This window comes from Oncorhynchus keta, chromosome 32 (assembly GCF_023373465.1).
Source record: "Oncorhynchus keta strain PuntledgeMale-10-30-2019 chromosome 32, Oket_V2, whole genome shotgun sequence".
In the NCBI taxonomy this organism is placed as follows: Eukaryota; Metazoa; Chordata; class Actinopteri; order Salmoniformes; family Salmonidae; genus Oncorhynchus; species Oncorhynchus keta.
This window is the reverse complement of record NC_068452.1, coordinates 6,735,715-6,750,156: the sequence shown is the minus strand read 5'-3', so window position 1 is coordinate 6,750,156 and position 14,442 is coordinate 6,735,715. Positions and strand designations below refer to the sequence as shown.

Sequence of the window (14,442 nt, the reverse complement as noted above, 5' to 3'; positions counted from 1 at the left end):
TGTGTTCTATATCTCCACAGTGTGTAACTATGCTGTGTGTGTTCTATATCTCCACAGTGTGTAACTATGATGTGTGTGTTCTGTCTCCGCAGTGTGTAACTATGATGTGTGTGTTCTATATCTCCACAGTGTGTAACTATGCTGTGTGTGTTCTGTCTCCGCAGTGTGTAACTATGATGTGTGTGTTCTATATCTCCACAGTGTGTAACTATGCTGTGTGTGTTCTATATCTCCACAGTGTTCTACTATGCTGTGTGTGTTCTATATCTCCACAGTGTGTAACTATGCTGTGTGTGTTCTATATCTCCACAGTGTTCTGCTATGCTGTGTGTGTTCTGTCTCCGCAGTGTGTAACTATGATGTGTGTGTCTCTTCTCTTCGGCAGTGAGAGACGGCTCATCAGGCCAGTGTGAGGTACCCAGAGATCCCCGCTACCCAGACTGCCCTGGCAAAGTGGATGTGAGTTTCTCTCTGTCTATCTCGCTAGGCTATAAGAGATTCCACTGATATCTTATAACCAATGTTCCCTATAAGCTCCCCAGGACTGCCGTGCAGAATAAATATCAGGCCGCGTACAGAAGCACGAGATTGAACTTCCCTCAACTTTATAAAGTTTCCCCCCTCAATGTTTCCCTTTACTGTGCGAATTGTGATCGAATCAAAGCAATATTAGCCACTTTCAATGCAACATTCAGTAATAAACCAGAGAGAGTGACTTAAATCATTCAATATGGTTACTGGGCTATCTGATCATAACCTGACACTTATAGCCAGAAAGCTGTCTAAGAACAGGTTTAACCTCTCTACTGTTAGAAGGCCGGATCAACTAAGAACACCTAAGAGTGAATTAAGCTATTTTGAAAACGCAATTAAGGGAATGAACTGGAATGATCTCTTGTCCTATACAGACGTGGAAGCTGATAGTCAGGTTTTTCTATCCACAATCCAGACTACAATAAATGGTTTCCTAAAGAAAATCAAATCCAAACTTGGCCAAAAGAGCACAAATCTGGAAATTGATGAAAGAACGAGATTCTGCTCTAAAAAATAGCCCTAAGATCCAAATTAAGGCATGACAGACGTAGGTTTACCATGTTGAGAAATAAGGTGATGAAAGAAATGAGACAGGCCAAGGCAAACTTTTTTATTAACATAATTGGTGAAGCAAAAGGGAAATTCTAAACTGATCTGGGAGAATGTAAAAACGTTAACAGGGAAAGACCATAGTAACACTGCAAAAAGACTAGAAATCATGGTGAATAACAATCTAACACAGGATGCAGTCGAAATAGCAATAGCCTTCAATTCCTACTTTATTGACTCTGTCAGGATACTGACAGAACCCCTCCACTGGTTTCTTGGGCTCAGTGCTAGTAAATGATGCTCAACCTGTCTTCATCATAAGGGCGGTTTCTGAGTCAAAGGTGAACAAGGTGATTAGCTCACTAAAGAACTCTAAAGCCAAAGATGTTTGGGCTGGACTCTACCTTTCTTAGAAACTACAAAGAGTCACTCATTGGCCCCATTACTAAGGTCACCAACACATCTATCGGTCTCGGGGTGTTTCCAAGGGCATGGAAGTCGGCCATAATAACGGCCGTCTTTAAATCAGGCGACTCTACTGACGTGAGTAACTACAGGTCTATTAGTATACTACCTGCGGTGTCAAAGGTTGTTGAAGCGTGTAGCAGAACAACTGATTGCCCACCTCAACAACAGCCCCTTCACATTACACTCCATGCAGTTCAGAGCGAAACACTCCACAGAAACGGCAAACAAAAACCCAACACAAACAAGCTGCCTAAATATGATTCCCAATCAGAGACAATGACTAACACCTGCCTCTGATTGAGAACCATATCAGGCCAAACATAGAAACGGGAAAACTAGACACACAACATAGAATGCCCACTCAGGTCACGTCCTGACCAACACTAAAACAAAGAAAACACAATAGAACTATGGTCAGAACCTGACAGAGGGCGACAGATGCTGCTGAGACAGATGTTTATGTGTCAGGGGAGAAGCTCCAGGTGGTATCTGATTTGAAGTACCTTGGCATCATACTTGATTCCAACCTCTCTTTTAAAAAGCATGTGATAAAGGTCATTCAAATCACCAAATTCAACCTAGCTAATTTCCGATTTATATGAAATTGTTTGACTACAGAGGTATAAACAATGTACTTCAAATCTATGATACTCGCCCACTTAACATACTGCTTGACTAGTTGGGCCCAAGCTTGGTGTACAACATTAAGACCTATTCAGTCTGTCTACAAACAGGTTCTCAAAGTGCTTGATAGGAAGCCCAATAGCCATCACTGTTACATCCTCAGAAAGCAGTTGGGAAAATCTTGTGCAATACACCAATGCATGTCTTGTATTCAAGATCCTAAATGGCCTGGCTCCCCCTCCACTCAGTATTTTTGTTAAACAGAAAACCCCAAAATATGGCAGCAGATCCACAAGGTCTGCCATGAGAGGTGACTGTATAGTTCCCTAGTTCCCTTCCCTCCTTTAGTAAATCCATTTTCTCTGTGAGAGCTTCCCATGTCTGGAATACACTGCCATCAGACACACATAACTGCACCACATATCACACTTTCACAAAATGCTTGAAGACATGGCTAAAGGTCAATCAGATTCGTGAACATGGTCCCAGGCTGTGTGTTGCCGCTTTCCATGTCTGTTGTCTGTAGCTTGTGAGGTGTGGAAACACTTTGTTGCTTTTATGAATTTTGTCTTGCTGCTTTTTGTTCTATGTTGCTCTGTCTGTATGCTACGTCTTGCTTGTCCTATGTTGCTCTCTCTGTATGCTATGTCTTGCTTGTTCTATGTTGCTCTGTCTGTATGCTACGTCTTGCTTGTCCTATGTTGCTCTCTCTGTATGCTATGTCTTGCTTGTCCTATGTTGCTCTCTCTGTATGCTACGTCTTGCTTGTTCTATGTTGCTCTGTCTGTATGCTACGTCTTGCTTGTCCTATGTTGCTCTCTCTGTATGCTATGTTTTGCTTGTTCTATGTTGCTATTGTCTATATTGTAAATGTTTTTAATAACCTGCCCAGGGACTGCGGTTGAAAATTAGCCGGCTGGCCAAAACCGACACTTTTACTGAAACGTTGATTAATGTGCACTGTCCCTGTAAAAATAAAGTAAACTCAAACTCAAGATTTTGTTGTAGGTAGAACGCATCAGAGTAGGATTCTATTGCATTGACATGCTTGACTCAGCCCATACTCTACACAGACTTGTGAGGCATAACCAATCAGAGCTGGAGTAGGCCTATATGCAATAGACCATTGCAATATATGGATCTGTGCCTATCACTTTTTAAACTGGACTATGTTTACAGCATGAGCGGACTATGTTTACGGCATGAGCATGTTTTGAGATTAAAGAGAGAGCTGCATGTAGCCATGTGTGCACATTTGTTCATATCCTTTGCTAGTTAGTGAGTTATTAGCCCAGTTATAGATCATTTGTAGTCAGCAATGGGGGGGTGATTGCTTCCTATAAGAACACAAAACATGTGCATTTCTAGACATATTTGAAAAGTGAGTCAAGTAAACTATATATTTTTTGTCTTAAAGAGGCAGTTTTGTATTTTGAGACAGACTTGAGTAAACTAAGTAGCCAGTAGGCAGAACTGATTCTGATTCTCTGTAATAATGGTGTGGGAATAATAATGCATTTTATTTTGTAAAGTGGTTTCTTTACAGTCACTTCCTTGTCTGAAGGACAAGTGGATAAACAGGTTAATGTCAAGTCCTGCATGTTTGTTTTTTCCCCAAAAATTCTCATGGAATGCAAGCATACCTTAAACACCGCACATTGGCTGCTACTGTAGGCTGAATGATGGAGCAGCTCTTTCCATGTTAAAATGCTATGGGATGCATTTTTCTCCGTTGCTTTTGATGGTAGGCCCCTCTGGTAGGCCTTCATTACGATCAAATAGCTACAGTAGCCTACTTAGCCACTGTTATAAACTGTAAGTTAAAGTGGGTACAGCCTCAGTGTTACCAGTAAACGAGCGCTGGAACTTGCACGGAACCTTCACAACATTCAAGCTTGTGCTCAAGTTTGCGCTCAGCAGACCTGAAATCAGCTCAGTGAAAAAAATAGAGGGAACGTTACTTATAACCTGTAATTCCATCCAACTGCACATAGGAACTTAGGTACATGTAATATATGACAAAAACTCCCTATCGTTTTAATATGACATGTGGCAGTTATTTCATTCTTTGATTTGTGTTCACCAAAGACAAAGTCACCTGACCATTGAACTTTGACCTGTGTATCACCAGTGGATGCGTGCCCGCTGGACGTCAGACCCGTGCTATGCCTTCTACGGGGTGGACGGCTCCGACTGCTCCTTCCTCATCTACCTGAGCGAGGTGGAGTGGTTCTGCCCCCCTCTGGCCTGGAGGAACCACAGCAGCCCCCCCACCGTCCATACACACACACGCCAGACCGCCACCACCAAGAGACAGGTGAGACACACACACAGAACCCCTCCCACAGTCACCGAACAACCACCATCAAGAGACTGGGAAGAGGGACACACACGCAAAGGAAGACGCATACACTCACAAAAGCAGATGCCTGTATAAGCACGAGCTCTGCTAAGAGACGCGTGGCTAAAGCTGACATGTTTAAGCACTTACCCGCACTAATTCACACTCAAAAGAGCACAGCCAATAGACAAATGGATCTTCATACTTACACTGTATAAGCTTGAATTTTAATGAACGCACGCCCGGCTTCTCTGCTAATTGTTTTACTGTGTTCATCTCTCTCCTCCATCTCCTCCCTCTGCTCCCTCTCCTCCCTCTACTCCCTCTCCTCCCTCTACTCCCTCTCCTCCATCTGCTCCCTCTCCTCCCTCTCTTCCCTCCATCTCTCTTCTCCATCTCCTCCCTCTCCTCCCTCTACTCCCTCTCCTCCATCTGCTCCCTCTCCTCCATCTGCTCCCTCTCCTCCCTCTCCTCCCTCTACTCCCTCTCCTCCCTCTACTCCCTCTCCTCCCTCTACTCCCTCTCCTCCATCTGCTCCCTCTCCTCCCTCTCTTCCCTCCATCTCTCTTCTCCATCTCCTCCCTCTCCTCCCTCTACTCCCTCTCCTCCATCTGCTCCCTCTCCTCCCTCTACTCCCTCTCCTCCCTCTACTCCCTCTCCTCCCTCTCTTCCCTCCATCTCTCTCCTCCATCTCCTCCCTCTCCTCCCTCTACTCCCTCTCCTCCCTCTCCTCCCTCTCCTCCATCTGCTCCCTCTCCTCCCTCTCTTCCCTCCATCTCTCTCCTCCATCTCCTCCCTCTCCTCCCTCTACTCCCTCTCCTCCATCTGCTCCCTCTCCTCCCTCTCTTCCCTCCATCTCTCTCCTCCATCTCCTCCCTCTGCTCCCTCTCTTCCATCTGCTCCCTCTCCTCCCTCTCTTCCCTCCATCTCTCTCTTCCCTGTCCTCTGTCTCCTCCCTCTCCTCCCTCTCTTCCCTGTCCTCTGTCTCCTCCCTCTCCTCCCTCTCCTCCCTCTCTTCCCTGTCCTCTGTCTCCTCCCTCTCCTCCCTCTCTTCCCTGTCCTCCGTCTCCTCCCTCTCCTCCCTCTCTTCCCTGTCCTCTGTCTCCTCCCTCTCCTCCCTCTCTTCCCTGTCCTCTGTCTCCTCCCTCTCCTCCCTCTCCTCCCTCTCCTCCCTCTCTTCCCTGTCCTCCTTCCCCTCCCTCTACTCCCTCTCTCGTTGTACTGCTGTAGAGCAATCTACACACGCTGCACAAATTAACTCTTTACACTCAAACATGCAGCTCAGTGCCTGACACTATTTGCGGAATGGTGTTCAAGGCTGAGTCAATAGGGGCTGCACAGTCCCTGCACAGCTATTAATCAGGTTCAGAGATACCTACACACAGAGAGATCCCTGAACACAAGGTGTGTGTGTGTCTTTGTGTGTGTGTGTGTGTGTGTGTGTGTGTGTGTGTGTGTGTGTGTGTGTGTGTGAGTGTGAATGCTGGATGTGTTTGTGTGAATTGTCTGCTGTACTTTATTAGTGTTTGGCAACATTTCTAATTACAGCAGTGATTCTGTTAGCCAGATAATCTAGGCCATTTATAGAAGGGTCTTTGAGTGAACGTGTGTGTGTGTGCGTGTGCGTCGTGTGTGTGTTTGCATATGCGTGCGTGTGATGGACAGAAAGAGAGAGAGAGACTTTCAGACGACACAGTCAGAGCCGTTTAACTAGCACAGGTTCCTCTAGAGACTTGGCTTGCAGCACTATCTCCCCAGAGAACACAGGCTGCACACACTCCTCCGAACTACTGTGTTCCTATGGCAGAAGGGGATGTGGGAGAGGAGCCTGTGTGGGTAGCTATCATGTAATGCCATATTCAGTATACCTGTAGGCTCGCTCCCGTTGACCTCCTCTCTTCTCATCCTCCCTCCCACACTCGCTCCGTCTCTCACCTTCCTTTTGTGTCTTTCTTCCCTACTTACACTCTCTCTGTCTCTCTGTAAATATATAGGCTTTTATTGTTTGGGATTTTAGATCATATAATTTTTTGAAAGATCAAACTGTGTGGGGGGGGGGGAATGAACCTCTGTCTCTGTCTCTCTCTCTCTCTCTCTCTCTCTCCCTCCCCCTCCCTATAGGCTGCGTTCCGTACAGACCTGTCATCTCTGCTGGACCTGGTTGGCACGGGGAAAGAGTCACTGAGCTTCATGAAGCGCCGCATGAGGAGGCTGGCGTCACAGTGGGGCACGGCCGCCCAGCGCCTCCACTCCAAGCTGCGCCAACGCTGGAGGGAACAGAAGAAGGTAGAGATGAGAGGCAGAGAGAGAGAGAGAGTGGTGTAGAGAGGTAGAGAGAGAGGTAGAGAGAAAGGTAGAGAGAGAGGTCGAGAGAGAGAGGGGTAGAGAGGTAGAGAGAGAGGTAGAGAGAGAGGTAGAGAGAGAGGTAGAGAGAGAGAGGGGTAGAGAGGTAGAGAGAGAGATGAGAGGTAGCGTTGAGAGAGGTAGCGATGAGAGAGGTAGGGTTGAAAAAGGTTAGGGTTGAGAGAGGTAGGGTTGAGAAAGGTTAGGGTTGAGAGAGGTAGGGTTGAGAAAGGTTAGGGTTGAGAGAGGTAGGGTTGAGAAAGGTCAGGGTTGAGAGAGGTAGGGTTGAGAAAGGTTAGGGTTGAGAGAGGTAGGGTTGAGAAAGGTTAGGGTTGAGAGAGGTAGGGTTGAGAAAGGTTAGGGTTGAGAGAGGTAGGGCTGAGAAAGGTTAGGGTTGAGAGAGGTAGGGTTGAGAAAGGTTAGGGTTGAGAGAGGTAGGGCTGAGAAAGGTTAGGGTTGAGAGAGGTAGGGCTGAGAAAGGTTAGGGTTGAGAGAGGTAGGGCTGAGAAAGGTTAGGGTTGAGAGAGGTAGGGCTGAGAAAGGTTAGGGTTGAGAGAGGTAGGGCTGAGAAAGGTTAGGGTTGAGAGAGGTAGGGCTGAGAAAGGTTAGGGTTGAGAGAGGTAGGGCTGAGAAAGGTTAGGGTTGAGAGAGGTAGGGCTGAGAAAGGTTAGGGTTGAGAGAGGTAGGGCTGAGAAAGGTTAGGGTTGAGAGAGGTAGGGTTGAGAGAGGTAGGGTTGAGAGAGGTAGGGTTGAGAGAGGTTAGGGTTGAGAAAGGTTAGGGTTGAGAGAGGTAGGGTTGAGAAAGGTTAGGGTTGAGAAAGGTTAGGGTTGAGAGAGGTAGGGTTGAGAGAGGTAGGGTTGAGAAAGGTTAGGGTTGAGAAAGGTTAGGGTTGAGAAAGGTTAGGGTTGAGAGAGGTAGGGTTGAGAAAGGTTAGGGTTGAGAGAGGTAGGGTTGAGAAAGGTTAGGGTTGAGAGAGGTAGGGTTGAGAAAGGTTAGGGTTGAGAGAGGTAGGGCTGAGAAAGGTTAGGGTTGAGAAAGGTTAGGGTTGAGAAAGGTTAGGGTTGAGAGAGCTTTATTGGGTCTGGGAACCCACAACACGACAAACACTCAAGCAAAACCATGGTTACACATCAATTACAAACACAACACCAACTCTAACCTCCACAGTAACTAAACATCACAGCCTCTGAATACCCCATATACTCATAAACAGAGTTGTTAATCAATATTGTTAACCATTTTGTAATCGGCAAACTCAACCCTCAGTCTCGCTGCATCATCCCCTCCAACAGTCCCACCCCATCCACAGACCCCTGTCCACGAATACTGTTCTTTCGAGTCTTCCATATTGCTAATATAGCTGCCCCCTGACACAACATTAAGCAAGAGAACGACACCCCTTCGACTAAACCTGTACTTTGTCCCAGATATGAACTGTTGGGAAGAGAAAAACCTCTCCCAGAGCTGAGAACCAGCTAGTGATCAGGCCAATCGTCCCGACCAACCGGGGACACTGTAAAAACAGCCAAAGATTCCGACTCGGCACAGAATGGACACCCTTCCCCAACAGTAGGATCCAGGTGTACCCGATGCACATTGCTGGCTATGTATTATCCTCCATTGGAGGTCAGCTGTCCCCTTTTCAATAGGCAGTTTGTATAAAGACCGCCAACAGCCTTGTGAGGAGGCACCTGGACAAAATACACCCGCCCACCTCGTCGATTTTACCCCTCTAGGGAAGAAGCACGGCACACTTTCACACCGATTTTCTTTCCCAACGCCTTGAACTGTCGCCAGCTCTGGGGTATCGAGGGAAAGCAGCATCCTCCTCTAATGCCCCCGCCGCAGCACTAACAGTCAGCACAGGGAACACATAACCCAGACCCTCTGTCCATCGATCAGAATTGGAAGTGTCAGTCACATACTGCCGATGACGTACTGGCAAGGAGTCGCGGACCTCAGCGACGACCTTCCTCAGTAGGCCGAGATGATCGGATCCCCGCTCTTTCTCCCAGCTCCTCCAGCGATCTGCTCCGGCTCCGCATCAGATGACCCAGCTTGGTTCACCCCACACTTAACAGGCATGAACGTAGGCTGGCTGAACCCAGAGCACGGGACTGGATGGCAGTGTTGTAAAAAACAAAAGAGGCTCTTCAAAAAGCCACATCCCTGGTGGCGTGCCGCCTTACGGGACTGAACAAAAACTCTCCAAGTCTGCATAACAGACTGATAAGCCAGTCAGGCCAGACAAATCACCCCCTTCTTTCTTTGAGGAAAAGATGTTTGTCTAAGCAGCCCGCTCTCTTCATCAATGTATAGGCTGTGTCGACCCAGCTAGAACCATCACTGTACAACAGTCTCCGGGCTGCTTGAAACCGGAAAGCCCTCTGAAGCTCTTGTACCCCCCACCGGTGGCTGTAAAATCATTAGTCTGTGCCACAGGATAGAGGCAGCTAGATTATTGGCTACCAGCACCCTTCCCCTATAAGACAGCTGGGGTAGCAGCCATTTCCACCTTGACAATCTGGCACACACTTTCTCCAATACATCCTCCCAGTTCTTTTTCTGAAAGACATCGGAGCCTAGAAGAAAAAAAACAGCCTTCATCCCATCTCTGCCCCACTGAAGCCCCCCTGGTAACCGTGGAGTGGACCCTATCTGAAGCTGACCTGCCCACAGCGCTCTTACCCCAATTGACTCTAGCTGAGGAGGCCCCCTCATACACCTTTAAAGCGTTTGAGAGAACCTTAACATCCTGTAATAAAAAACGTCACGTCATCTGCATATGCAGACAGTGCTATCGTGGGACCCTTCATTACACCTGGCACAGAGAAACCAGTAAGCCTCGCTCTTACAAAACAAAGCACTGGTTCAATTGCCGGACAATATAACTGTCCTGAAATTGGGCATCCCTGCCTGATACTAATATGGATGGGGATGGAGCAACTAAACCCCCCCCACCTTCACCATACATGAGGCCCCAGCATAAAGTCATCCAAGACTAAAATAATCCCCAAACCCAAAAGGCTTTCATTGTTTTGAACAAGTACTGGTGGTCCACACTGTTCCAAAGAAAGCAAACCCACGTTCACATCAGACAGTTTACAAATGTCTAAAACATCTCTTATTCGAAGCAAGTTATCAACAACAGAGCGGCCAGGTACACAGTCAGACTGGCCCTTGTGGACCAACAGCCCCAGATACTCTTTCAACCTGTTTGAGAAACATCCCGATACAATTTTATATTCTGCACACAGCAGTGCAACAGGTCGCCAATTTTTTATGAGAGCCAAATCCCCCTTTTTTTGGCAACAATGAAAGCACAGCATGTTGACAGGATACAGGAAGAGAACCCTCATGGAAAGATTCACAAACCACTTCATAACCCCCCAACATACACCCAAAAGTGCTTTTAGAACTCAGATGGTAAACCATCGATGCCAGAGGCTCGGCCTGATGGGAGCTGTATAACTGCTCCTGCAGAGTAATGTCAGAGTCCAAAGCAACTCTCTGCTCAGGTCCCAATTGAGGAAGTCCATGTAACGCCTGTTCTGCATACAGAGAGTCACAATCCTCCGCCTTATAGAGGGCAGAGTACAAAACCACGGCATGTTGGCGCATTTCACTGTCATCCGTGGTCACCTTCCCATCAGGGAGACGAAGGCAGACCATCTGTTTGTGTTGCAATGTCGACTGTCCTACTGTAGGTTTTTCATCCATATCCCTGAGGGTAGCACAGCGAGACCTAATCAAGGCACCCTTCACTCTTCCATGGAGAATCGACCTCAGTTCATGTCTCTTGTCCTGTAAGGTCATTAGTCCGGGGTCGTTCTGAGTGAGCAACTTCAATTCAACTGATTTGATGTCCTGTTGAAGGGCCCTGATAGTCTCTTTAACTTCAATACGAGAGAGAGCAGTATACTGTTGATAAAACACACGTATTTGGGCCTCCCCAACCTCCCACCACTGTCTCAAGGACTCAAAATTCAATTTAGTAACACTCCATTTTTCCCCAAAACAACAAAAACGTTTCACAAAACATGACATCATGTAACAATTTAACATTAAAATACCAGTAAGGTGATGACCTTCGTGGACAAGTGAATATCAACAGTAACATTATGGTGATCAGAGAAACCCACAGGAGTAATGTCACACCTTCCAACCCTACTACAGTAGTGATCAGATACATACAACCTGTCTAACCTTCCAACCCTACTACAGTAGTGATCAGATACATACAACCTGTCTAACCTTCCAACCCTACTACAGTAGTGATCAGATACATACAACCTGTCTAACCTTCCAACCCTACTACAGTAGTGATCAGATACATACAACCTGTCTAACCTTCCAAACCTACTACAGTAGTGATCAGATACATAAAACCTGTCTAACCTTCCAACCCTACTACAGTAGTGATCAGATACATACAACCTGTCTAACCTTCCAACCCTACTACAGTAGTGATCAGATACATACAACCTGTCTAACCTTCCAAACCTACTACAGTAGTGATCAGATACATACAACCTGTCTAACCTTCCAAACCTACTACAGTAGTGATCAGATACATAAAACCTGTCTAACCTTCCAACCCTACTACAGTAGTGATCAGATACATACAACCTGTCTAACCTTCCAACCCTACTACAGTAGTGATCAGATACATACAACCTGTCTAACCTTCCAACCCTACTACAGTAGTGATCAGATACATACAACCTGTCTAACCTTCCAACCCTACTACAGTAGTGATCAGATACATACAACCTGTCTAACCTTCCAACCCTACTACAGTAGTGATCAGATACATACAACCTGTCTAACCTTCCAACCCTACTACAGTAGTGATCAGATACATACAACCTGTCTAACCTTCCAACCCTACTACAGTAGTGATCAGATACATACAACCTGTCTAACCTTCCAACCCTACTACAGTAGTGATCAGATACATACAACCTGTCTAACCTTCCAACCCTACTACAGTAGTGATCAGATACATACAACCTGTCTAACCTTACAACCCTACTACAGTAGTGATCAGATACATACAACCTGTCTCCTCCACTACCTGGGAGACTAGCCACACCTGAACCCCCTCATGTACCCCATTACCCGTAGTGGGCATCTCCTCCACTACCTGGGAGACTAGCTCCACATGAACCCCCTCCTGTTGTAACGGAATTCCTCTTCTTCAGAGGAGGAGTAGCAAGGATCAGACCAATGTGCAGCGTGGTAAGTGTCCATAATGATATATTTAATAATAAATCAACAGAACACTGAACAAAAGTACAAACAAACAACCGAAACAGTCCCGTATGGTGAAAACACCAACACAGGATACAACCACCCACAAAACACAATAGAAAACAGGCTACCTAAATATGGCTCCCAATCAAAGACAACGGCTGACACCTGCCTCTGATTGAGAACCATACTAGGCCAAACACATAGAAATATAACAACAGAACAAAACATAGAAAAACAACATAGAATGTCCACCCCAACTCACGCCCTGACCAACTAAAATAAAGACATAAAAAAGGAACTAAGGTCAGAACGTGACACCTGTACCCCATCACTCGTATTGGACATCACCAGTCTGAGGAAATGGCTCCCCAGATCCGTCCTTACCTACTTCAACTATATTTTTCTGCTGTATAACAGACGCTATGTTCCCCTCTGGTACAAGCTGCAACTCCGTACCCTCAACACAGACAACGTGTTCCTTGTGGCTGCTCTACCACTGTCGGCCCACCTCTCCCTACATCAGTGGACCCAGGCGTTACGAGGACCACCCGCGCCCCTCCCTCCGCCTTCTCCCTTTTCGGGCAAGCATGTCACTTATGGCCAACATCCCCACACTCAAAACACTGTTGACTACCCGTATTAGGATTAGCCATATACAGTCTGTTGTCATACGTGACTTTAAACGATAACTCCAAAGTCTGCTCCGGTGAGTCTAAAAACATAAACACCTGTCGCCGAAACGACACGACCTGTTTCAGAGCCGGGTGTTTGCAACCCAACGGGAAAATCTTAATTGAACTCGCAAACTTCCCAAAAACACAATAACTCGCGCTCCAATAGCTCATTGGGAATAAACGCCGGTCCATTAGAAACTCCTCCACAGTGACAGTAGCTTCAGGAACACACCTAAAGCCGCGCCGAAGTGACAGGGACGGCGTCCCCATGTGGGTCGCCATCCCCGCCAAAGCCAGGGCAATTTCTACAAGAGAAACAATATACTTAATTCTACCACGACAAATAAATTAAATAAACAATCACCTTAATCATGCACAGAAAAAGGAAAACCACCAAGAAAAGGAAAACAAGAAGGAAAACATCAGGCGACCTAAGGTACAGTAGAGAGAGAGAGGTACAGTAGAGAGAGAGAGGTACAGTAGAGAGAGAGAGGTACAGTAGAGAGAGAGAGGTAGAGAGAGAGAGGTACAGTAGAGAGAGAGAGGTACAGTAGAGAGAGAGGGGTAGAGAGAGAGAAAGAGGTAGAGAGAGAGAGGTACAGTAGAGAGAGAGAGGTAGAGAGAGAGAAAGAGGTAGAGAGAGAGAGGTACAGTAGAGAGAGAGAGGGAGAGAGAGAGGGAGAGAAAGAGGTACAGTAGAGAGAGAAAGAGGTAGAGAGAGAGGTACAGTAGAGAGAGAAAGAGGTAGAGAGAGAGAGAGAGAGAGAGAGGGGTACAGTAGAGAGAGAAAGCGGTAGAGAGAGAGGGGTACAGTAGAGAGAGAGAGGGGTAGAGAGAGGGAGAGAAAGAGGTACAGTAGAGAGAGAAAGAGGTAGAGAGAGAGAGAGGTACAGTAGAGAGAGAAAGAGGTAGAGGGAGAGAGATGTAGAGAAGGGGTGGTTATGTTATTGCAATATCTTATATTGTTATATCTTGTTATGTTATTGCAATTGCTCGTTGCCACATTCAGTCAGGGAATTCAGTGGTATTCAGGTTTTGCAGATGAATGAAAGAAGGTACAGAAAGAAGGTACATGAAAGAAGGTACATGAAAGAAGGTACAGAAAGAAGGTACATGAAAGAAAGAGTGAAAGTGAGTTCTCCCTTCCCCGTGTCGCCACCTTCGATGAATGCAGTGAGTTCTACTATTGTGTCATGCAAACTCAGCAACATGATTAAGTAAAGAGTGAAGGTAAACGAAAGTGAGCGGGAGAGAGAGGGAGGGCCGGAGGACTCGAAAGATGGAGCGAACGAGGGGCCATAAAAGAACAGGCCCTCCTCCTTCACTCCTCACATCTCTCTGCCCGTTTCTCTCGCTCAAATAAGCCGACAGGCCTCAAATAGGCGTCCGTCCACACAGATCCTCCACAGTATTGATTGTCGGAGCCGTCTTGTGCCTCAAACGCATGAAATGGATGTGTCATTTTAGATCTGTCCCCTCCTTATCTCTCTGGCTGTGTGATACTGTGCAAATCTCTACACCAGATGTTTCACTGCCATGACGGCAGTTTTAGTCCAAAGCTGTCCATCATGACGTAATTGGTAGACAGAGGCTGTTGTGTGCTCTGATTAATACTGATAGGGGATCAGTGTACAGCCCCGTGATGGAGTGCT

General features: G+C 46.6%; 1 protein-coding gene across 1 annotated transcript in view; it reads left to right on the top strand.

The window, feature by feature from the left end:
* Positions 1-14,442, top strand: part of LOC118364943 (alpha-1,6-mannosylglycoprotein 6-beta-N-acetylglucosaminyltransferase B-like) — a 123,092-nt gene that overhangs the window by 11,816 nt on the left and 96,834 nt on the right. The window contains exons 3-5 of the mRNA XM_052490159.1: positions 386-459; positions 4,307-4,492; positions 6,638-6,802. Of these exons, the coding sequence (XP_052346119.1) occupies positions 386-459; positions 4,307-4,492; positions 6,638-6,802 (425 nt within the window). The remainder of the gene's footprint in view (positions 1-385; positions 460-4,306; positions 4,493-6,637; positions 6,803-14,442) is intronic.